Source organism: Cherax quadricarinatus, chromosome 50 (genome assembly GCF_038502225.1).
Source record: "Cherax quadricarinatus isolate ZL_2023a chromosome 50, ASM3850222v1, whole genome shotgun sequence".
NCBI classification, from domain to species: Eukaryota; Metazoa; Arthropoda; class Malacostraca; order Decapoda; family Parastacidae; genus Cherax; species Cherax quadricarinatus.
The window spans coordinates 16,512,560-16,537,840 of record NC_091341.1 but is presented as its reverse complement, the minus strand read 5'-3'; the positions used below and the strand labels follow the sequence as shown (position 1 = coordinate 16,537,840).

The 25,281-nt window shown below is 38.2% G+C and overlaps 1 protein-coding gene across 4 annotated transcripts; it reads left to right on the top strand.

Annotated features, from left to right (window-relative positions):
• Positions 1-25,281, top strand: LOC128695465 (protein abrupt-like). Of its 4 annotated transcripts, none has more exons than XM_053786115.2 (4): positions 1-153; positions 5,391-6,162; positions 10,989-11,094; positions 17,351-25,281. In XM_053786115.2, exons 2-4 carry the CDS (start codon positions 5,416-5,418, stop codon positions 18,157-18,159), a joined length of 1,662 nt encoding a protein of 553 aa, XP_053642090.1. In that variant the 5' UTR covers positions 1-153; positions 5,391-5,415; the 3' UTR covers positions 18,160-25,281. The 4 variants fall into 4 exon arrangements, with proteins under 4 accessions (XP_053642090.1, XP_053642089.1, XP_053642091.1 ...); XM_053786114.2 differs by having other exon boundaries at positions 70-226; XM_053786116.2 differs by lacking the exon at positions 1-153 and adding an exon at positions 241-349.

The window sequence follows — 25,281 nt, the reverse complement described above, 5'->3', positions numbered from 1 at the left end:
TCATACACCGACCACCACTTCTCCTGAACACACCGCACTCATCTCTACCTCTCCTCGCAGTCACCCCAGAAAGTTTCTATAGTGCAGTGGTGCCGTTACAGCCTCCCCGGATATTACTCCTCTCAGGGGAAAATATTTTGAAAGTTCATATTGGTAGGTAAACATTGGCGCGGAGATTATTGGAACGCTACTTTTGTTGTGAACACCGGGACGGTCAGCGTCTCAGGTAATTGTGCCTTAGTTTAAATTGTTCCTCTGAGGTGTTGACATATTTTATCTCTCTCAGGTACATGAACATACCTGAAGTGTATTTATGCTGCAGTTAAACTTGTAGTGACGTTTGGAAAAGGTAAAATAAGCTCTAAAGAGCCTCGTTTGAGCGCCAGTTCGAGTGACTGGCCATCCAGCCCTTCCAGGTGAAGAGTTGCCACAACCGCTGGAAACTACATATTAAATCTTTATTTTATTTTGACTGGCGGTAAAGTGAACGACAGTGTTTACCTGACCTGCAGTTAAATTGACTAGCTGGTTGTAGTTTGTTGTGAACGTAATACTGGTGTTTATTGTGTGGATGGAAGGTAGAATGAAGTTTTGGGGTAGGTGCCGTGAGGGCCAGGTGCTCGTGGTAGTGCTGGCTGGCGGTTGTTCTGATAGTTACTTGTAATTGTCGTGGTAATTGTGTTGCTCGTGGCATCTGACAAGACTGGACGACGACGACGACTTTTGCAGGTGTGGACCAGGTGGTCGTGGTGGTTATGATGGTAGTTTTGGAGTGATAATGGTGGTGGTTAAGTGGTAGTGGCATGCAGAGACACGAAGAACGACGACTTGTTACAGTGGTTACTGCCAGGTGGTTGTGAGTAGCAGATACGAATTTGATTTGCCCTACGGTATATATACTTCATATGAGGCTAAACAGTACAGTACCATTATTGGAGACAATGTGTTGCATTGGTTTCAAATTTCTGCTAACCATATCTCCTAAAAAAAAAAAACTCGTGTTGATTAGGTTCTACATTATTTTCTTTATAGATACCACGATTTGAAGGTTTGAAAACCTTACATAGAATTTACTACTTCAGACCACAACATTAAGCCTGTCTCAGAATTTGTGTTCGCCTGTTTATTATTTTCAGTGAATTTGATTGTGTTCATTTATTTCTACATCTTTGGTTTACATAAACTAAATGGTAAGGGATCTAACACTGATCCCGGTAGAATGCCACTTGTTAAGAGTACTAGATCTGACTTCTCCCATATATGTATGGTTTCCTGTCAGCCAGCTGTCTTAACTGAATGGAGAATTATCCCCTACTGGGGCAGGTTATTCTCACACCTATTTTTAAGATGTCAGGCAGTCTCCAGCTTTTCAAATCACTAATATCAGCAAGTTATTTAGATGGCAGGTTTGGTGATTTGTTAAAATATAAAAATGAGTTATGGAGCAATTTAATTTAGCTTTAAAATAGCTTAGTGTTTGCTGGGAAAACTCTGTGCCATTTAGAAAGCATTTGAAACTTCTGACCGAACAACAACTTGTGAATTGTGATGAAATCACTTTAATTAATTTTTAAAGTTACCCAAAATATTAACTTAAGCGACACTACTTGGCAGTTTGTTTTACTTATCAAGGCATCACTGAAGTATAGATAAACTATCATAAAAAGAGTCATGGACAGGAAGAAAACCAAAATGCAGATGTGGTATACATGGCTTTTACAAAAGCACATGATGAATTTGATCAGAGGGATTGTACGTAAAATGAGGGTGATAGGTATATAATGGGGAAAGTAGGCAGATGCCTATTTGACTTTCTGAGAAATAAACAGTAGTAGTAAAAAGTCTAGCATTAGCAAAGTAAAAAGCTCAGTACCATAAGGCACAGTCCTGGCACCTTGACTTGTTTCTCATGTGATGTAATGTTGGATAAGTGTCTCATTCTTCAACTGTTTCTCATACTTATAGGAGCATAGATAAAACTTTGACACAGAATAAGCATGACCAAAATAAGCATGAAAACCATCTCAGTAGAAGACAAAAATTGCAAGGTATAAGCATTTTTCCAGTGGGCAGTAGGGAATAACGTAACATTCAGTGGTGGCAAGTTCCAACGGCTTACATAAATATGGAAAGAATAAAGAACTCAGAAGGGGCCAAAAGGAACTGACTTGCCAGACAAATCTACTCACTTACTTCAGTAAAACATCTGAAGCAGAGAATCATGATAATGAATACAATATTGTTTATTTGAATTTTAGTAAGACTTTTGATAGAGTACCACATAAAAACCTGAAAAGTGCGATGTACAATATGTTTGTATGACTGTGGAACTTTGTTTGTTATGCCTATACAGTACCGTATGTAATGAATTTACGTTTTTGGCATGGCATGTACCATATTTAATTTCTTTGCATAATATAATACTCGTTATTGTTAGGTAACATGTATCATGTGGTTCTTCATCTTTAATTAGCTAAAATAATGATTATACAATTAAAAAAAATCTTGCATGATAGACACTAAACAAGGAAGAGTTGTGACCAACACATCAAAGTTAACTTAAAATAACCAATGTGGTTTCTGAGGTGGATAAAAAGTTAAATCTGGTTGACCAGTGTAAGCATAAAAATCAACTTGAAAATAAATTATGCAAGATCAGAATTATAATAAAGACCAATATCTTAAAATATATAAGCACATTAAGCTTGAAGCTGCTCGGAAGTTGAATTATTAAGCTATCTGTTCGGAAGGGTTGAAGGTAATCAGATGTCACACGGAAATTATTGCATGAAAAACGGTTTAAATTTTGAGTTTCCAAAAAAGGCAAATTGGAGCCTACACAAGCTAAAATGAGTCCAAACATTTCTCCAAGTAAGATTGACCATTTTTTTAAGAAGTAAGTAAATAAATAAGTTTTATGTAAGTTTGATGTATGTACATGTATAACATGAATTTTTAGGAATTTTCTTGAGGGCCTATAGATGTTATAGACAGATAAAAGAATATTAGGTTGATTTAACCTAAGGAAATCAAATAAGGTCAAGCATTGTGACCTAACTCTCATCAGAAGAGACATTCTCCAGTTACATTATTTTGCAGAAGCCAGTTTGATTAATAAAGTTGGCACATGATACCTTACACAGCCTGACATCAAGAGAATATTTCCTTTAAGGAAAACACACTAACACTAGAGGTGCCCTGTGTTCAGGAAACCACACCAGTGGGGAAAATTTGTAGTTGATCAGATGTGTCATCTTTCAGTTATGGCATGGCTCTCAATGATCGCAAGCTTTTCGCTATTTTAATACTGCAACAAATTTGTCTGCTTGCAAACGAAACTTAATAGGTACTATCCTGGCCCTAAGATGCATCAGTTCTTAAATACTAAATCTGTTCAGAAGAGGTAAGCTGAAAATTATTTAATGTGATTTAATGGGAATAAAAATTTCACACTTTTACACAAAATTGTCAAACATGCACCTATCCATTTGAATTTCACTCTCTGCTGTTGTTGAATTTTTGGTACCTTTTTTTACGCATTTGACACTACACCACTGAGGATTTTGGGAGTTATCTGAGTCATTCCTGGAGGATGAGAATGGGTTCAACAACTTTCATCATAAGAACATTCCAGTTCCAAGAATTTGGTTCTTGTTATTGTACACAAGTGTTAAAAATTTGAAGCCAAATGTATTCGGAATTTTTGAGTCGAGATCAAAATGAAATTGGAGAAAGACAAAAAACCAGGCACCTTCTTAAAGGTACCCCTTCGGGGATACCACATACGTCACCATGCCCTGACAGCCTGTTTTCAAGGGTGTGAAAGGAATGTAAAGAGCAACATAGTAAACTGTTAGCTAGTCTGTGCAACAAAGCACTACAAACTGGTATATTACCAGGTAAGTGAAAAATTGCACTTGTGATACCTGTTTACAAAACAGGTGATTGGCCCTTGGCTCCAAATTATAGACCAATCAGTCTAATTTCAATTATAGGAAATTTGATGAAATCAATAATTGCAGACATAATTCAAAGCTGTAGTAAACCCTTCATATAATGGACTAACTGGGGGGGGGGGGGAGCAGGTAGCTGATAATGGCATTTGTGGTGGATAGTGAAGAGTGCTTTGCAGTGATTGTAACAATAATGGGCTATTCTGTAACCATTGTACTTTGCCCATTGTTTCCAGATTGAGTAACCCAGTGGATTGTTAAATATTTCTGAAGTCCATTATATGGAAGGTTTACTGGACCTTGAAAGATATACATACTATAATTTGATCAGTGAATCTCAATACAGTTTTACAAATTGGTGTTTCATTCCTTACACATTACTAACCTCTTTCACTAAGATATTTGAGGTGGTGGACCAAGATACAAAAAAATATGATATTGTGTGTGTAGATTTCAGTATGGTGTTTGATAGAGTTCCACAGAAGTGACTTTTGAAGCAAGAGAGCCACTTGGAATCGGAGAGATTATCACCTGGATTGAGACATGGTTGATAAGATAAGAGTGATATAGCAACAGAGAGGTTTGCATGAATGAGAGATTAGAATGGGGACTTGTTAAGATAAGATTTTGTTTGGATTTTTAACCCTGGAGGGTTGGCCACTGAGGATGACCTAAGAAAGGCAGTGCATCATTGAGGGACTGTGTCTTATTTTCACTGGGATCCTCAATCTTATCCCTCAGGATGGGACTCACACCAGTTGAATAACACCCAGGTACCTACTTGCTTGCTAGGTGAACGGGACAACAGGTGCAAGGAAACACATCCAGTGTTTCTACCCTTGCCGAGGATTGAACCATGGACACTCAACACGTGAAACGAGTGTTGCCTACCAGGCCTCAGGCCACCGTGTTACTAGTGATGTTCTACAGGGATCACTAGTGGGCTGCAGTACACATTGACGACATAGATGTGGGAGTAAATAGTGACATGAACATGTTTTCTGATGACACAAAAATAGGCTAACAAATAATTTCTGATGATGCCAGAGTGTTACATGAGGATCTGGATAAGTTAATGTTGTGTTCAAAGAAGTGGCAGATGCACTTTAATATGGACAAATGCAAATGGGCTCCATTGATACAACTAGCCTTACCAGTAAATGTTTTTAGTACCCAATTGCTAGTGTATTTGTGGAGTTGTGAAAAATATTAATTTAAATTTCTTGACAGAGACTTTAAATTTAAATAATGTACTTTATATTGGGTTATTTAAATGTGGCCTTGTTAAATGATAAGTTAACTAGAGTGAGTTAATATTATAATGTTTACTTCTGGGGAGTTTAATGTCACAGTATTTTAAATTATGATTGTATCATATTGCAGTAATCATGTTTTTGATGGATCAGTTGTTTTAAAAATGTGAACTTTCATTTGCAGATTATGTGGTGAGGGTTGAGGAAAGATGGATCCTGGGCAGCAGTTTTGTTTACGTTGGAATAACTACCAATCAACACTACAACATGTTTTTCACAAGCTCTGGATGGCAGGAACATTTGTGGATGTTAGCTTGGTGGTGGAGGGTCAGAGGTTAGACTGCCATAAAGTGGTGCTATCTGCGTGTTCTTCATATTTTGAAAATATTCTTCGGGATCACAGCAGCCATCCACATCCACTAATTTTGCTGCATGATTTACCTTACTCAGCAGTGGAGGCACTTGTGACATTTATGTATAGGGGAGAGGTTAATGTAAGTCAAGAGCAACTAGCAGCTCTTCTAAAAGTTGCAGAAACTCTCAGGGTAAAAGGGTTGGCAGACTCTAATGCCATCAACAGCTTCACCAAACGTCAGCTGCTTGAACGATGCATTCCTCTCTTGGAGCATGCTCCTGGCAATGTCTCAGTGCCTAATCCAGTAGCTAACACATTAGGTGCAATAACTATTCCAACCACAGTTATCAATCATCCCAGAATGACAACTAATAGAGGTATGAGTACTGGAAGAACAGGGTCAGGAATGGTGAGACACATGTCCACTGGGAGTATGAAGAGGGTGGAAGTAGGTACAACAAATCTGGGTCCACAAAAGAAGCGGTCCCGTCATGAAGAACACACAGCCACTCTGCCTCTCACACCACCTGCTTCCCTGAATGATACACCACCAAGTGAAACATCTCAACCCTCACCAGCAGTTCCAGCAGTGCCAATTGAGGTGAGAAACTAAGAAGATGATACATTCATCCAAAAGCTTATAATTCAATCAATTTAATTACAGTACATTTGTTTGTTCAGTATTGTATACAGTATTGTTAAAAAGTGATGTTTTGGTTTTTGCTAATATAGTAAACTCTCAATTTAATGGACTGTTGGGGATTGTGGGGGAGGGGGGGTCTGTTAAATCCATATTACTGTATGAGAATATTTTTACATGGTTGTAAGAGTAACGAACAATTTTCGGATTTAATGGATTGGGTCCATTAACCCTTAAACTGCCCAAAAGTAGATCTATGTTTGTGCGCATAGCGCTCCGACCTTGATTTTCTCCATAAGAAAGAATGTAAAAAATGTAGATCTATGTTCGGAGTGCTATGCAAGCAAATGTAGATCTACATTTGGACAGTTTAAGGGTTAAATTCAGAAATAAATTTACCTAGTGGACTGCAACAATGACAGACATTTCTGTATTTAATGGACTATGTCCATTGCTTCTGAATGTTGTCTGGCCACAGATTTCATCCATTAAATTTAAAAACTGTTAAATTGAGGTTTTACAGTACTGAAGATGAACTGTAATTAAAAACAGTATTTCGTGATTACAGTTCTGTACCCAAGTGCTTTTAAACATTTTAATAATGATTGAATTGGCTAAAAATAAAGTGAAATATATACTATTTCCCTAGGTACAGGTCCTCCATCACAAATCCAACATCATTCCGACCTGTAGTGTGCTGGATTACAGAGTGGTTCGGTTAGAATATGCTTATTAAATTAACCAACTTGCACAAAGTTCATTGAACATCGGCAAAAATCGAATATTTCCACTAGTTTGAGCTCAATTTCAAGGTACTTTTCATCGTGAAACCAATCAAAATCGTATCTATTTCTGTAATATATCTTCCATTCTACCAAAAAAAACGAGAATACAACCATAAAAACCATACAAAAATATTCCGCAAAGAGGCGGCTAATGGCTGAGAAGTGAACTCCCTTATTTATCGTCCATTTTTTTTTGTGGTGTACATTAAAAAGCATCTTTCCATCATACAGTGCCCAAGTTTCAATAAAATAGCCCAACAAACAAATCATATATGGCAAGCCCAAGCCAAGTACTAGAAATAAGTCACTTTGTCTGACTATTTTGGATTATCCTAGGTTCTCTATACATATGCTGCTATGTATGATAATCTATGTAACTGGATTTGTGTATACTTGAATAAACTTACTTATTTACTTACTTCTATTCTGTTGACTGAGTACAAGAACCCACCCATTCACCTATTTCAGTTACCCAATAAAGTGGTCAGAAATTGGCAGTTTGGCCAATTTCACACAAATATCAACAGATGCCAATTTTCAAAATAGGGTCCAGAATAAACAACGCAGACATTCCTGGCACTAAAATAACATTTTCTCTGTTTATTAGTCATGGCTCCAGGCCCCTCTTATATTGCTCTTGCTTACCATTTGGAATTATTATTCACACAAAAAAATAGAAAATTTGCTGTTATGCAGACTGCTGCATTATTGTAATAATTGTATAAATAATGTCAACCCATTCTTGACCGCGTACATATTGGAATTTGGACTGGCAGGCGCACACATACTAGATGGTGACGTCATTTGCTTACTCTTGAACACTGCTAAAGAATCGAACATATCCGCTACTGTGAGCACAATTTTAAGGTACTTTTCGTTGTGAAAGCAATCAAAATCATATCTATTTCTGTAATATATCTTCCATTCTATCAAATGAGACCAAAAAAAAATGAGAATACAACCATAAAAAACATACAAAAATATGCTGCTATGGGGCTGCTAATGGCTGAGAAGTGAACTCCATTATTTATGGTCTGATTTCTTTCATTTTTGGTGTATGTTAAGAAGCGTCTTTTCATCATACATTGCCCAAGTTTCATTAAGTTTGCCCAACAAACAACCGAGAAAAAAATTAATAATAATATCTTTATTTACTACACATACACGTACATGGTATACAGGCCTAACTGACATCAATGACATACATGTACTACTATATAGAAAGCCCTTTGTTATGCTAAGCATTTCAGGGAAATTAGGTCAGTGTCCCAGGATAAGATCCACACCAGTCCACAAACACCCAGGCATCCATTTACTGATGGGTGAACATAGACAACAGGTGTAAAGAAACACGCCCAATGTTTCTACCCTGGCTGGGAATCGAATATTTACCAAAAATCACATAAGGCTAGCCCAAGCCACGTACTAGAAATAAACCACTTTAAACCATACCCCCGGCCGGGATTGAACCCGCAGTCTAGAGTCTCAAAACTCCAGCCCGTCGCGTTAGCCACTAGACCAGCTAGCTGGTCTAGTGGCTAACGCGACGGGCTGGAGTTTTGAGACTAGACCGCGGGTTCAATCCCGGCCGGGGGTATGGTTTGTTTGCAATCGTGTCATTACGATTTCTTGAGTCAATAAACCACTTTGTCTGACTTTTTTGGGTTATCCTAGGTTCTCTACACACATGCTGCTGTGTGTGATAATCTATGTAGAGAAAATAGCTTTTTTGTTTCAGTTTTATGGTGCAGTACGAGCATATTACGGTTAGCCCTGTGCTATACAGTGGACCCCCGCATAGCGATATTAATCCGTGCAAGAGAGCTCATTGTTATGCGAAATTATCGTTATGCCAATGAATTTTCCCCATAAGAAATAATGGAAATCAAATTAATCCGTGCAAGACACCCAAAAGTATGAAAAAAAAATTTTACCACATGAAATATACATTTTCCTACACACAAAGAGAAGGATACATGCACAATAGTAGAGTAGTACATGCACAATATATATTGTGCATGTACTACTCTACTAAATGAAGAATAAATGACACTTACCTTTATTGAAGATGCAGCAATGACTGATGAGACACTGTGTCCTGGGAGTGCCTTTTCCTCCTGAGTACTGAAGGTCCTGTTTGGCTTTTTCTTCCAGAACAGGCCTTATCACACTGTGTATGCCACTACGATTCTTAAATCTCTCAAACCAACCTTTGCTGGCTTTAAATTCACCAATATGAGCACTAGTTCCAGGCATTTTTCCCTGTTCACCTGGGTGTTAGTCGACTGGTGTGGGTTGCATCCTGGGAGACAAGATTAAGGACCCCAATGGAAATAAGTTAGACAGTCTTCGATGACACTGACTTTTTTGGGTTATCCTGGGTGGCAAATCCTCTGGGGTTAATTGTTTCTTGGTATTCTCAATAAGCCACACCAACAACGGTGCTACAGCAGCAGCAGCTGACAGTGCTACAGCAGCAGCAGACGATGCTACAGCAGCCGCAGACGGTACTACAGTAGCAGCAGACGGTACTACAGCAACAGCAGCAGCAGCAGCTGATGGTGGTACAACAGCAGCAGCAGACGATGCTACTGCAGCAGCAGACGATGCTACAGCAGCAGCAGACGGTACTACAGCAGCAGCAGCAGCTGACGGTGGTGCAGCAGCAGCTGATGGTGCTACAGCAGTAGCAGCAGCAGCTGACAGTGCAGCAGCAGCAGCTGACGGTGGTACAGCAGCAGCAGCAGCTGTACCACCAATAGTAGCGATGGTTGATTGGGGTTTATTATACAACCTGGCCAGCTCGGAGACACGCACTCCACTTTCATACTTATCAGTGATCTTTTTCCTCATCTCTATAGTAATTCTCACCCTTATTGCTGTAGGGTTGGCACTAGAAGCTTTCTTGGGGCCCATGGTCACTTATTTTGCAGATAAAATCACCAAAAACACTGTAATAATACAAAATGTTCCGATTGTATGCTTGGATGTTACCGCGGAGGCTGGCTGGTAAACAATGCCACCGGCGGAACATGTGAGTGTGGCTCAGGCCGCACATAGACGCGTCTCAGACGAACAGCGTTGAGCGGGTTTTTTAGCGGTATGCGAGGCAAAATCTTGGCGATAAAATGTAGTGGTATGCGGATTTAACGTTATGTAAGGCCAACGGTATGCGGGGGTCCACTGTACTCAGTTTTCTCTAATATAATCCCCCAAGACAGAGATAGGAGAATGGTACTTGTATCCCATATCCTCTTCATACCTCCATCGAATTGCTTGGTATTATGCCAAATGTTATTCATTCTGGAGTATTTAACATGTTTTTATGTTATTTATATTGTTTATTATGTCATATTGGATCAATTGTGATGGGCAAATAAGCCGTAGTGTTGATATTAGCATAATAATAGACCATATTCCCCTGCATCACGAGACTGAGCTCATAGCAACTGACAGAGGCTTCAAAGCCACCTTATCTTTAATGGACAATGTACTGTGTAGGTGCTTTACACAACGAGAAGCATTTCTTTTATTCATTGGAACCATGGAGAAAAAGAAATTGGAATGACTCATGCAACAAGTAGCACCACCAAACAGTACCAGCAGGTTTTTGTGGCGACCCTGGAAATTTGGAATTATGCTAGCTGAAATTAGTGCCCAATAACTGATGAAACTGGATGTCTGAGTGCCTGATTTGTGATGGCGGACCTGTAGTAGGTTGGTAGACAACAACCACCCAGGGAGGTACTACTATCCTACCAAGTGACTGTAAAATAGAAACCTGTAATTGTTTTACATGATGGTAGGATTGCTGGTGTCCTTTTTTCATCTCACAAACATGCAAGATTTCAGGTACATCTTGCTACTTCTTACATTTAGGTCACACCACACATGAGAGAAACTTTCCTTTTTCATTTTGGGCCACCCTGCCTTGGTGGGATACAGCCAGTTTGTTGAATATACCATTTCCTGTCGCATTTATAATTTTTAATTTCTTTCAAGGTATTCAAACAAGAAGCTGCTGATGAAACAGATGGAGAGCTTCAGATAGACGAGTCTGCTGGCCAGTCACCGATAAATCCTGCTGAATGTGATTCCAATTCCATAGGTATGTTCATAATTCTTTTTAGGTTCACCCTTGGTACAGTAATGCTGCAGGTTAATTCCAAATGAATTTTTTAAGTGCTAATGAATTTTTTAAGTTTATCTTTTGTTATCCAGAAGAATTGCCTGATATTAAGCTTTTCTGACATTCTCTTCCTATATAAATTCTGCTTTTTTAACAAAATGGCTAATTACTGCTAAGACAGGGCAACTCAAAAGAATGAAACACATTAGTCATCAATCATTCTCTAGCTGTCTTGCTGGAAGTGCATACACATCACAAGTCAAGTGACCCATCGAATTGCAAGAGTACATCATGGTACTTTCTACATTATATTACACCCTTTGCATCATTATTTCTGTGCATTAATAAACATAAAAACCTGGTTGCCTCTTTTTAGAAGGATTTCAGTTCTTCAACTTCATAATTTTTTATTTATTTATTCTGTACACCACCTTACCTTGCTTGGCTTCTTCCACTTGCATCAATTTTTTATTTAGTACACCTCCTGGGTATATTTTCAAACTACATTTCTTTGCTTTTTCATTTTCTCCATTTTTTATATACTTCTTCAGTACTTTTGAGTGCAAAAACGAAACAATAGCAGTAACAGCCTTTTTAAGTACTGTATCGTTATTCCTGTTGAGGCACATTTAAGAATGCAATATTTAACAGAGTTATCAGCTGATTCGGTAGACAATTTCAAACGCTAGTTCTATTGCACTCGGCACTATATTTTTTCTATCAAAATTGCTTTCAAATTATAATCAATGGATATTGTAGTATGAACAAGCATACATGTAGCCTATCCTTTCATATTACTGAGAAAATTATTATTTATATTGCTAATAGTCATCAAGAAAAAGTTATTTAGATTTAATACATTTGGTATTTTCCAACAAGGCAGGGTGTCCCAGGTAGAGGAACACATTCACCATAACTCATTCCTAGCTGTGTTTCCAGAAATGTATAGACATTACAATTCAAAGGAGCCGTTGAACTGTGTTGTTACTAGTCCTTTCGAATACAGGCATGTACTTTCCACCTCCAGAAGTTGAGTCTGCCTAACAGGTTTTCTGAAACCATTCATAGATGTTACCTTGCTCAAACTCAGCATCACATCAGATACCCAAAAACACTTTTCCTTTCGCTCTAATTAACACTTCCATATATGCCTGTCAGGTATCCACTTCATCACCTTCCAGTTCTTCCTGGGACATCCTGTAAACTTCCTTAACCCTTTCGGGGTTTCGGCCGTACTAGTACGGCTTATGCGCCAGGGTTTTTGACGTACTAGTACACACAAATTCTAGCGCCCTCAAATCTAGCAAGAGAAAGCTGGTAGGCCTACATATGAAAGAATGGGTCTATGTTGTCAGTGTGCGCAGTATAAAAAAAATCCTGCAGCACAGTGTATAATGAGAAAAAAAAACTTTGACCGTTTTTTTGGTTTAAAACAGTGACTTTGCACTGTATTTTCGTATGGTATTTATTGTTGTATTCTAGTTTTCCTGGTCTCATTGTATAGAATGGAAGACATATTATAGAAATTGAGATGATTTTGACTGGTTTTACAATGAAAAGTACCTTGAAATTGAGCTCAAAGTAGCAGAAATGTTTGATTTTTACCAAAGTTCAAAAATAAACAAATCATGCTAAGCGTCCAATACACGTCAACTGGTGAGTCTAATATTCTTTCACAAGTGCACCGATATTATTTATACCATTTCTACACTAATGCAGTAGTCTGCATAACAGTAACTCTTATTTTTTTTTGTGAGAATAAAAAATCAAAGTGGAAAGCAAAAGAAATGTAAGAGGGGCCTGGGTACATGACTAATGAAGAGAGGAAATGTTATTTTAGTGTCAGGAATGTCTTTCTTGTTTATTCTAGACCCTATTTGGAAATTGGCATCTTTTGAAATTTGTGTGAAATTGGGAAAATTGCTAAATTCTGACCACTTTATTGGATAGTTGAAATCGGTAAATGGGTGGTTTCTTGTACTCATTTGATAGAAAAAAATGGAGTTCTAGCGAAATAGTTATGATTTTTGTCGACTAGTACACTGGAATTGGCCGAAAATAGGGCTCAAAGCGGGCAAAATCGCCGATGCGTAAACATCGTCAAGACTGCTAACTTCGCGAGAGCATAATTCCGTAAGTTTTCTATCAAATTTCATACTTTTGGTGTCATTATGACCGGGAAAAGATTCTCTATCTTTTCACAAGAATTTTTTTTTTTTTTTTTGAAATTTTGGCGAACCTGAGAACAAGTCTCTGAGAGAGCCTGGTGACCCCCAAAGGTTTAACACTTCAAAATAATTTTTTTTTTTATCTTTCTGTACTTTTAGATCCCCATTTAAGATCTTACCTCTTTTTTTATCCTTAACTGCACTATCTATTTGCTCTCCAGGTTTTCTCATCTTATTTATCTCTATAATACTGTTTCTTATTCTTGTCAAAATTTACTGTTTCTCAGTTTCTCATTTGCTTTCCTTTTGTACTCTCAGTACACCTTAACCTCTTTTTTTTTCTTCTCTTTCCATATATTCTGCCTTCTTTGTATCATTTTTACAATAAAAAGCCTTACCTAAGCTAATTTGTTCTCCTTTACCTTGCGTTTAAACTCGTCATTCTGTTAATCATTTTTCTTACCTTCTAACCCATCTTTAAAAGTCAAATAAACTGCAGTTAAGGAAAGGAAAGCTTTTTAATTAATAAAATAATTTTTAATGTACTTTTTTCAAGAGAATGCATTGTTTCTGAAGTGTGAAAACTTACTTTCTGTTAATGGTTCAATAGACCAGCAATAGCCACCTTTCCCAGTTGCTCTACCTTGGTTTATGACTAGGGGAAACTGTATGGTTCAGCTGGATACATCAATAAGCAACAGGCATCCACAATGAAAATTGGGACAAGAAAAGATGCCTTTTCTTGTCCCAATTTTCATTAGAGTGGAGGGATATCTGTTTGGAAGCAGGGAGTACAAAGGAAGTGAATGTGTTCAGATATTTAGGAGTGGACGTGTTGACAGATGGGTCTATGAAAGATAAGATGAACCATCAAATTGACGAAGAAGAAAAGGTGGGCAGTACATTGAGGTATCTGTGGAGACAAAAAAATTTTTTATCTAAAGATGCAAAAAGGGTTTGTATCAGAGCATAGTGGTACCAACACATATGGGTTTGAAGCATGGGTTTTAAATGTTGACACAAGGATGAGGCTGGAGGCAGTGGAGATGTCACGTCTGAGAGTAATGTGTGGTGTGAATATTATGTGAAGATCAGAGGGCTGAGGGGGGGGGGGGGTTAAAAATAGAATAACATGCAGGGTTTATAAATCTCTAGAGGAGGGAAGGTGGGTAGGGGTCATCCCAGGAAAGGTTAGAGGAAGGGGGGTAAAGGAGGTTTTGTATGGAAGGAGCTTGGACATCCAACAGGTGTGTGTGTATACTCACCTAATTGTACTCGCCTAATTGTGGTTGCAGGGGTCGAGACTCGGCTCCTGGCCCTGCCTCTTCACTGATCGCTACTAGGTCCTCTCTCTGCTTCCTGAGCTTTGTCATACCTCGTCTTAAAGCTGTGTATGGTTCCTGCATCCACTACATCACTTGCTAGGCTATTCCACTTCCTGATGACTCTATGTCTGAAGAAATACTTCCTGACATCCATATGACTCGTCTTCAGCTTCCAATTGTGACCCCTTGTTTCTGTGTCCCCTCATCGGAACATCTCGTCTCTGTCCACCTTATCTATTCCACGCAGTATTTTGTATGTTGTTATCATGTCGCCCCTGACCCTTCTGTGTGTGTGTATGGGTGCGTGTGTGTGCATGTGTGCACGTGTGTGTGCGCACATTAGTGTTAGTGTTAAATAGGAATGAGTGGAGACAAGTGATCATTATGACTTGATGTGCTGTCAGAGCGTGAACACGGTAACATTATGAAGGGATTCAAGAAAACTTAGTCCTGGAGGTCAGAAGGGCAGTGCCTGGACTCTAAGGGATGGGTTGGGTTGATGCAATTTGGAGAGGCATATGAGCTATATTGTTGGTGCACCTCTGACAAGATATTGGAGTGAGTGATGGTGAAAGTTTCTTTATCGGTTCACCCTACTTTGGTGTGAGATGGCCAGTGTGTTATGAAAAAAAGAGGAGACATATTGAGCCAAAAGTGATAGGGAAGTCTATATACTAGCAAAATAGTGTAATTAATTCTGAGAGGTAACTCAGGGGTTCATCACACCACTCAAAAAGTATATTTTTCATTCTTCAAAACATTCTCTTTTCATCCTCATAGCTTCTGTTGCAGCTCTGCTAGGACTCTCAAGTTTTAATTGGTATTGCAGCATTGTCCTGTAAATGGAATGTGAACATTAGACTATGCATGTTTTTTTTTTTTAACACACTGGCCGTCACCCACCGAGGCAGGGTGACCAAAAAAAGAAGAATCACTTTCACCATCATTGGCACTATCACTGTCTTTGCAGAGGCGTGCATATACGACAGTTTAGATATCACTGTAATCGGCAAATATCTCAAACCCTTGTTTAAAGTGCAAGCATTGTACTTCCCATGTCCAGGACTCAAGTCTGGTTAACTGATTTCCCTGAATACCTTCACAAAATATTACCCTGCATGGCTTGTATGTTTAATAAAGATAAATTTATAGCTTTCTTCCCCTCCCTCTCTTTCCCCGATCTTCTCTCTGTCTCTTACAGGATTAGATTATGAGTTACTACTATTATTTATAAGCTATGAACTGTTACTTACCTCAGTTAATTTGCAAGCCTTTTTATTATTATTGTGATGTATACAAATAATATCAGGGGTATATATCCTGCAGTAGGTAGTAGGTTGGTAGACAGCAACCATCCAGGGAGGTACTACCGTCCTGCCAAGTGAGTGTAAAACGAAAGCCTGTGATTGTTTTACATGATGGTAGGATTGCTGATGTCTTTTGTCTGTCTCATAAATATGCAAGATTACAGGCATGTCTTGCTACTTCTACTTACACTTAGGTCACACTACACATACATGTACACATTTATTTATACACACTCATCTGAGTTTTCTTTGATTTTATCTTAATAGTTCTTGGTCTTATTACTTTTCCTTTTATATCCATGGGGAAGTGGAATAAGAATCTTTCCTCCGTAAGCCATGCATGTTGTAAAAGTCAACTAAAATGCCGGGAACAATGGGCTAGTAACCCCTTTTCCTGTAAAGATTACTAAAAAGAATAAGAAGAAGAAAATTGTTTTCTTTCTTTTTTGGGTCACCCTGCCTCGGTGGGAGACGGCCGACTTGTTGAAAAAAAAAAAAAATATATCCTGCATGGCTGATGAAGGGGAGGGAATGGCTCATGGGAATATTGGGGCTTGGGGAGGGAAAGTAGTAGTGTGAAGAGGTGTTGAGTGTATTTGAGTATTAATAAAGGGTGTAAGTTTAATTATTTTTTTTTTTATTAACACATTGGCTGGTTCCCACCAAGGCAGGGTGGCCTGAAAAAGAAAAACTTTCATCATTCACTCCATCACTGTCTTGCCAGAGGGGTGCTTAACACTACAGTTATGAAACTGCAACATTAACACCACTCCTTCAGAGTGTAGACACTGTACTTCCTATCTCCAGGACTCAAGTTCAGCCTGCCAGTTTCCCTGAATTCCTTCATAAATGTTACTTTGCTCACACTCCAAGAGCACATCAAGTATTAAAAACCATTTGTCTCCATTCACTCCTATCTAATACGCTCATGCACGCTTGCTGGAAGTCCAAGCCCCTCGCACACAAAACCTCTTTTACCCCCTCCCTCCAACCCTTCCTAGGCCGACCCCTACCCCGCTTTCCCTCCACTACAGATTTATACACTCTTGAAGTCATTCTGTTTTGTTCCATTCTCTCTACATGTCCGAACCAACTCAACAACCGGTCCTCAGCCCTCTGGATAATAGTTTTGGTAATCCCACACCTTCTCCTAATTTCCGAACTACGAATTCTCTGCATTATATAATAAATATAATGCAGTTTAATACTTGAGTTTATATATGAGTTATGTACTATTAAATGTAATGTAGTATTATGTTGCTAAGTAAACAAATGGGAGATTGGTACAGTTTAAGAAATTGGCTTCTGAGCGAGTATGGGAATTATTTTTTTAAACTTCTCCCTTACTAAGTTTTATCTCCTGTGTACATATGTTCTTATACAAATATAAATTTATTATATATATATATATAAATATTTGTTATACTATTTACAGATCCCTTGGGTGATGCTGAAACTGAAGATGAATGTTTTCAAAGGGTGTCAAATGAAGTGCCTTCAACTGTGCAGCATGATGTTCATTCAACTGTTGCATCTAACATTCAGCCTTCTCTAACACAAGAAATCTGCGACCCTTCTCGACCATTTCAGCAAATAAATCAACCCCCAGTTGACGGCGTAACCAAGGAACGATGTGGAGGAGTTGGTGGAAAGTCTTGTGAGAGAACATACACACATTTGGACCTAGAGGAAGGAATTGAAGCAGTCCTCTTGGGCCATCTGACTCCAGCCAAAGCTATAGCACAATACCGTATCCCTCGAAGAACTTTCTTTCGGAGACTGTCTGCTGTTCGAAAGAGCCGGGGAATTCCATCGGCTAAGGAAAATGCAGCTGATCATTTTCTCACTGGTGCTTCTGCAGGTGGTGAAACAACCACTCAGTTGATTATTCCTGTTTCTGATTCTTCGGGATCTTTTGCTGCATCAATTAAGATCAAATCAGAAAAGCCTGTGCTAATAGCACCAAAAGATGGAAAGATTAAATTAAAAAAAGGTGAGGGAGTAGTAATGGCTCCTAATAACAGCTACTTTTCTTTGCTCAACTTAGCGGCTACCAATAACTATGATGCCTATCTAAACTATCTCAAACTTGTTGCACAACAGGATGACAATGCCAATCCTGAAGAGGTTATTGAGGCATTACGAAAAGGTCAGGTAAAGGAAGTGAAGCCAGCTGTAGATGATAACAGGAATGTTTCTGAGGCAGCTTTGGCTCTTGTTGCTCACAATGTGTCTGCTGACTAGCATCGCACAATATCTGAACAATTTGATCAAAGTGAGAGGGGAAAACTTCCACGTTGGGCTTTATTTAGCCCAGTGCCAATTGCAACTAACCATTCCATTCAACATTCCATTAGGTTAAGGTTACATGTATATACATATATTTAAATGGATGGGGGCTTAGTTGATATCCTTTAGCCAAAGCATATCTCCCTGAATTTGATACAGCATATTTTTTGCTAAATGACCTAAACAGAATCTCAGTATTATCTGCTTTTATATCATATTTTTATACTTGAAAATACAAAAAAGGTTTTGTTTTTAGTACTGGAAAATTAAGGCAAAATTAAATTTAAAAGACTTCATACAAGGTCATGAAAACTTGTATTCCTTATTGATTAAATGCATCATTCCATTTTAATTTTGCTATTAATCCATGTGTAATGTTTCTGACCTGTCTGAAAAGGGATGTTATGTATCTCAGACCTCATATTTGACAGTTGAATATTATTGCCATTATGAAGGTGGGAGGTTTGATATATTTTATCAACATTGAAAGTCTCAAAAGCTGTGATAACATTTGGTACTTTTTTAATTTTTACTAATAATCATACTCAATTTGCACATTTTGGCCTTCTCAAGTTGCTCTCTGCTTCTGTGAACTCTTACCTTGATTATTGTATAGGGTAATGTTAATTTCCATCTTTCTAAACCTCTGGTATTTATTTGTCAATGTAATAGAAGCATGTTTCCTATCTTTTTGTGGTGATGGACTTTTATTTTGTATATATTTTTTTTCTGTACAAGGGGACTTTTGTATATTTTTCTTCATATAAGGCAGTTCTGGTTCAATGAAACTTTTCACCAATATTTTCTTTAAATATTATTGTTGATATGTTTATTATAATCTCAGTTTTTTTTTTTTTATCCTTTTCAATGAAAGACATGATTAGATTTTTTTTATTGTGCTTTGTTGGGTGCTTTTCTTCTGAGTATGTTGAACAAAGAACTGTCTGTTAAGTCTTGTCTTGGTTGTGGGGCTCACTTGTACCTGTAGTTGCTCAGCTATCCTTAGATGTAGACATCAAATAGTGTAGTAAATGTAATTTTGCAGGCATTGTTGGTCAGTGACTTTCCTATTGTTGTCACCGTTAGCCCAACAATGGTGGCACATTTTGAAATAATGGTTGGGCTAGTGCCTCAGATTTTGCAATCTCTTTCCATTATGATGTACTTTCTTGACCACTTTAAGCCTATTGTATGAGCTCTGGAAAGCTCTTGTTCCTATAGAAAATATTATTAGAAGTTATTTTATATGTACTCTGAATATCCATGGTACAACACTGCTGTGTAGCCATTAGTCTTAACTATGACCTGGGAAAATGTACTTTAGTTCCATGACCAAGGAGCATATCATAGTCTTTACGACCCTAAGAAACATGCCTGAGTTATGTGACGTGAGGCAAGTCGTAATTTAATGACCTGACATAGTGTCATAGCTAGGAAAGGTGGCAGCTGTGATGAATTCATTGTTTTCTTCATTCAGGACAGTGTGATGATGCAACTTGATATGGCTGTGATGAATGCATTCAAAATGTTCCATCTCCTATTCATTACATGTACTGCTAAGGGAAATTAGTCAGTTTAAAATAATTTTGCTTAGTTGATAGTACCATTTACTAGATATACCAACTCTTGAAGAGTTATCCGTATGGCAAACCTGTATGATTGTCCAAGACACTTTTTAATTTTTGTGGAATAATAATAGTTTGAGGAAATAAATTTATAAATATTAATTTTAATTGCGATGTTGCAGATCATATATACAGGTTTTGCTTTTGGATAATCTTGTGTTGGCTATATAATTACTGTTAGCAGCAGTTATCTCTTAGCTCATTTGTTAGAGTCATTTGTTAGATAACAAAAAGGCAGCTTTTTTGAGGAAGTGCAAATAACCTCTCTCATTTAAATGTATTAAAACAATGGCATTACTAAGTTAAGTTAATAATTAGCGATCTCATGTTTTTACATTTTATGCCTAAGAATACTGTGTGTTAGTGGCATCTGCCTCTTGCTTATCACTGTCTGGGTACCTGTTTTAGCTGGTGGCCATATGTGTTGCTGATTAAAATTTGTAATTATTACTGTATTACCTTTTTTTTTGGGCTATCAGCTATGTCTGAAAAGTGCAGTGTACATTTTCTGCATTTTTATATATTGGGGCATTGAAAGTTTCTGTAATTATTTTGTATTTTTGTGTATTTCTGTACCCATCTCCTGCCATCAGTCATGGCTGGGACAAACTAGGCCCTGAAAATGTAACTTGCTTTGTGTATGCAAGCATTTGTATTTTGTCATTAGTGAATTTTGTATTATATTTTGCTTTGTTGCTCTCAGTTTAAAATATTATGATCTGGTATGTACTTAAAGATCTGAAGAAAACTGTGATAAAAGGTAGCTTTTCTACGCTTGAACACATTCCATGTTATCCTTTTTGGAGAAACAAAATGCACCATTCCATACCCTGTGATAATACGTGTGTCTTGTATATTGTCTGGCCTATCCATAGGGTACATTATAGTCCCAAAGTGTGAGCAGTGAAACAGATAATAAGTTCAGGCAGTTACTAAACATGATTCTGTGACAAAAGTGTGTTTGTGTGTGTGTGTGTGTGTGTGTGTGTGTGTGTGTGTGTGTGTGTGTGTGTGTGTGTGTGTGTGTGTGTGTGTGTGTGTGTGTGCCTTACCTAATAAGCAAAGACTCGTGAACTGAACTGCTATGAAAATTATTTTAGAAAAGCTTGTCTTAATTATAAATGACCTATCCTTGCTAGAATTTAAGTAATATAGCTTAATTCTACCCAATGTATTTAAAGGTCAGCATTGATTGAATTTGTATTATTTAGCATCAAAGAAATATGTTACTTTTGTGAAGTTCAGACTTATTTTTACAGTTATAACAAAAATATATGTAGTATATGCTCTGCTTGTTTGGCAGAATGATTGTTCCTTTATAAGCTCTGGCAAAAATGCATATTCTGTATGTGTATATATTTGTGTGTATGTACGTGTGTATGTATATTACATATATATTTTTATCATGTGTATGTGTGTGCATGCGTGTGTGCACTCACTAGCACCCATTTGTACTCACCTCGCCTGTTTGTAGTCGCAGGAGCTGGCCCCACTTCTCAGCTTGTGGCTTGCCAGATTCACTCCCTCTTAGCTTAGTGGGACCTGTCATACCCACTTTTAAAATTATGTATTGAGCCCGCCTTCCCCATTTTGCCAAGATCATTCCAATTTCTGACCACCGATAAAATACTTCTTGACATCCCTTTGGCTAATCTGTCTAACTTCCAGGTTTGCTCTCGAGTATTTTGCCTCTCGGACAGCCTGTTCCCATCTACCCTATCATTCCATTTCAGTATTATGTATGTTATCATGTCTCACCTGGTTCTTCTGTTCCCCAAGGTCATTGGATTCAGTTGTGTTAGCTTCTCATAGCTCATGCCCTTTAGCTCTGGAACAAGCTTTGTTGTATACTTCTGCATTGTCTCCTGTTTCTTAGCATAGTTTTTCAGGTGTGTGCTCTGTACTAATACTGCATTGTCCAAAAGGGCCTGGCATATATTATATAAAGGGTCTGGAATGACTCTCTGTTGATATTCCTGAAAACTATTCTAAAGATTTACCAGTTAGCAGTAATTAGCTATGTAGAAGAATAAATGGGCACAATACTGTGACTGGAACAATAAACTAATAATTAGCACACAGGAGAATGTGTGACAGGTTAATCACCCAAGTTGAACCAAATTGTTTTCAGAAATGTATAGCTGCAGAGCTTATTTGGCTGAGGTGAGTTTCTCTGAGTGAGGTCTGTAGTCTATCCTCGGATTTTAACTCCTTGTCTGGCCTTCTGGCCCCTTTCCCAATCTTCGTTGTCTTGCCTTTGCTGAGATTAAATTCAAGTGCCCACTTATGTGACCAATATTTCAGGTTGTTTAGATTTATTTGCAGCCTTTCCCTATCCTCATCTGATTTTATTCATTAGTTTTACATCATCAGCAAACAGACATATATGACTCGCTCTCCTCAGATATGTCATTCACATAAATCAGACACAGTACTTGTCCTCATAGCAATCCTTGCAGAATCCTGGTTGTGACATCTCTTCCTGGAGCCACTGCCTCTTTTTCCCTATGTATTCTTTGATCCACCAGACTGTTCCCTGTTATACCTGCTTGTGCCTCAAGTTTTTGCCAGTCTTTTGTGGGGTACAATATCGAATGCCTTCTCAAAGTCTAAGAAAATGCCATCCATCCCTCTCTCCTGTCTCATAAAATTCCAACAGATTGGTAAGACAAGACTTGCCATCTCTGAACCTGTGTTGGCTATTGTTTATGAAATGACTTCTCCAACTGATCTACCATTCTTATTTTCTTCATTACCTTGCATGATGTACATTTCAGTGTAACTGGTCTGTGGTTCAGTGCTTCCTGCCCATTTCCTTTCTTAAATCTAGGGACTATATTTGCTGTCTTTAAAATCTGACTGTCCTGTGTGTTGACTTTTAGACCGTAGCTAATTGTTTGGATAATGCTGCTCCCTGGTAAAATCTATGGTGACACCTTGTCAGCTCCCATTGCTTTTTAATGTATTCAAGTTTCATCCCTTGTTGTTTGTATGGTGTCATTACCCATCAATGTACTCCATTTTACCTCTGTCCTCTGGCATTGCCTTTGTTTCCATTGAAACCTTTTCAGATCATTTATTTAACACTTCAGACACTTCCTTGTCATTTTTTGTGAGCTCCTTCCCTCAGTTGAATTATCAGATCTTTTACTGTCATCTAATGTGGCAGTGAAACAGTTTTGGTTATTAGCTTTTGCCATTGTCATTCTCAAATTGTTGCTAAGCCTCTCACATGTTTGCCTCTGGCTAATCTATTTATATCCCTGTTCTTGCCTGTCATATGTTTTCTATTGTGTTTCCATACTCTTGTGCTTCTCTTTGTTTTCCTCTGCAATTCTGTTTGAACTAAGGGTTCTCTTCTGGGAATGAAGTTCTCTGCCTCCCATTACTTCCCACCTAGGTACTTCATCTCATCTGCTGCATTTTCTTAAGCTCCCCTTTCCCATTGCACTGCATTCAGAAATTCCCTCATCCCTTCAGAGTTCAAAGTGAGAGGAGGGGGGAGAGTGAGATAGTGTGAGTAAGAGTGAAAGAGTGTGAGTGAAATCCTGCTTCTACCACTTAACTGACCAATGCATTCCACTTCCTAACTAATACTGAAGAAATATTTCCTGACATCCTTGTGACTGTGTTTTCAGCTTCCACCTGTGCCCTTGTGCTCCTGTTTCCTGACTCAAACAATCTGTCGCTGTCCACCCTATCAATTCCTCTTGGTATTTTTGTACGAACTTACCACATCGCTCCTAGTCCTTTCCTGGAATGTCATCGGGTTTAGCTTCCTTAATCTCTTCATGGTTTTGTTGCAAATCTCTGCATTTTCTCCAGTTTCTTCATATGATAGACAAGGTATAGGTTTCATATTGGTGCTCTATGTTCCAAGATGGGCTTGACACATGACTTATACAGTGTTGTGAGTGCATCCTTGTTTAGGTTTGTAATGGCTAATCTTAGACTTGCCAGACACACATTTGCTGCAGCAGTTGTTTGGTTCAGATGTGCCTGAAGTGATAATGTCTGTACAGTGCTCACCCTGAGAGCCTTCTCTTTGAGTGAGATTTGCACCCCCCTTTCCCCTCAAGTCAATACTCTTCTTTGCCTATTTCCTTTCTTCATAACTGTGCACTTTCTGGGGCTGGCTGAATTCCGGTAGCCACTTCTCAGACCAGACGTGGAGCCTATCCAGGTTCATTCAGTCTTTCCTGCTCTTCACCTGTTTGTATTCTCATTAGTTTAACATCATCTGCAAAACAGGGATATCGCTTACTCTATACCTTCCATCATGTCATTCACATGTATAAAATATAGTACCAGTCATAATACTGAATCTCGTTGAACCCCCACTTGTTACTCACACCCATTCCAACACCTAGGATAATAACTTTAGTTTCCTTCCTGTAAAAAATTCTTTGATCCATTGTAGTGCCTTCCCTGTTATTCCTGCCTGCTCGTAGTTTTTGTTTGTCTCTTGTACAATACTGTCGAAAGCCTTCTTACAGTCCAAAAATATGTAACGTCTCCATCATATCTGTTACAGCGCCGTAAAAACTAGTAGGTTTGTGAGACAGGATTTGCTATCTCTACAGCTGCCCTAATTGTTATCTCTGAACCCACTTCTTTCTAGGTGCTCCACCACTCTTCTGATAATTTTCTCCATAGCTTTACTTGCTATGCATGTCAGTGATATTGGCCTGTAGTTTAATGCAACTTGTCTGTTCTTTCTTGAATATTGGTATCACATTTGCTGTCTTCCAGACCTTTGGCAGTTACTCCATGTTGAATGAATTGTTGAAAATTGTTGCTTGTGGCTCATATAGTGCTTCCTATCCTCTCAGGACCTGGGGAGAGAGATTGTTTGGTCTAGCTGCTTTCAAGGTATCTGGCTCACACAATAGTTTCTTCACCTGTTCTGTCATTTGCATTTGTGTCTAGCACTCAGTGGTGCACTTTACCACTGTGTATTAGTTATCAATTGTCAATGATTCTTGTTGATAGACACTTTGTCTCTGCATATGTATGTGTGTGTGTGTGCGCATTTGTGTTTCATAATACAATGGCTTCCACTAAGATAGGATGGCTCCCTAAAAAATAAAACATTCATTCAGTTATTGTCTTGCCAGAAGTGCACTGACATGAGTTCAGATGACCCCCTATCTTAACCCATCCCCACACATAGTTTTTTTTTTTTTTACATAGGGTATTCCAAGTATTGTGTGTGTGCTTATACATAGATAAATTATAATTATAAAATATGAAAAAAGATCCAGATATTGTTATCTGTAACAGTGCTCTCCAGTGGACACCATCAGTTGACTTAGTTTTCTACAAAAATATGGCCAGAATCTGAAGTATCTATGTGTCACAGGGACTAATCTGTAGACTCCTATTCTGTTAGATTTCTTGTATTTTTCTACAAGTTTCTAAATAAGATTTTTCAATAAAATATTTCTAAGAA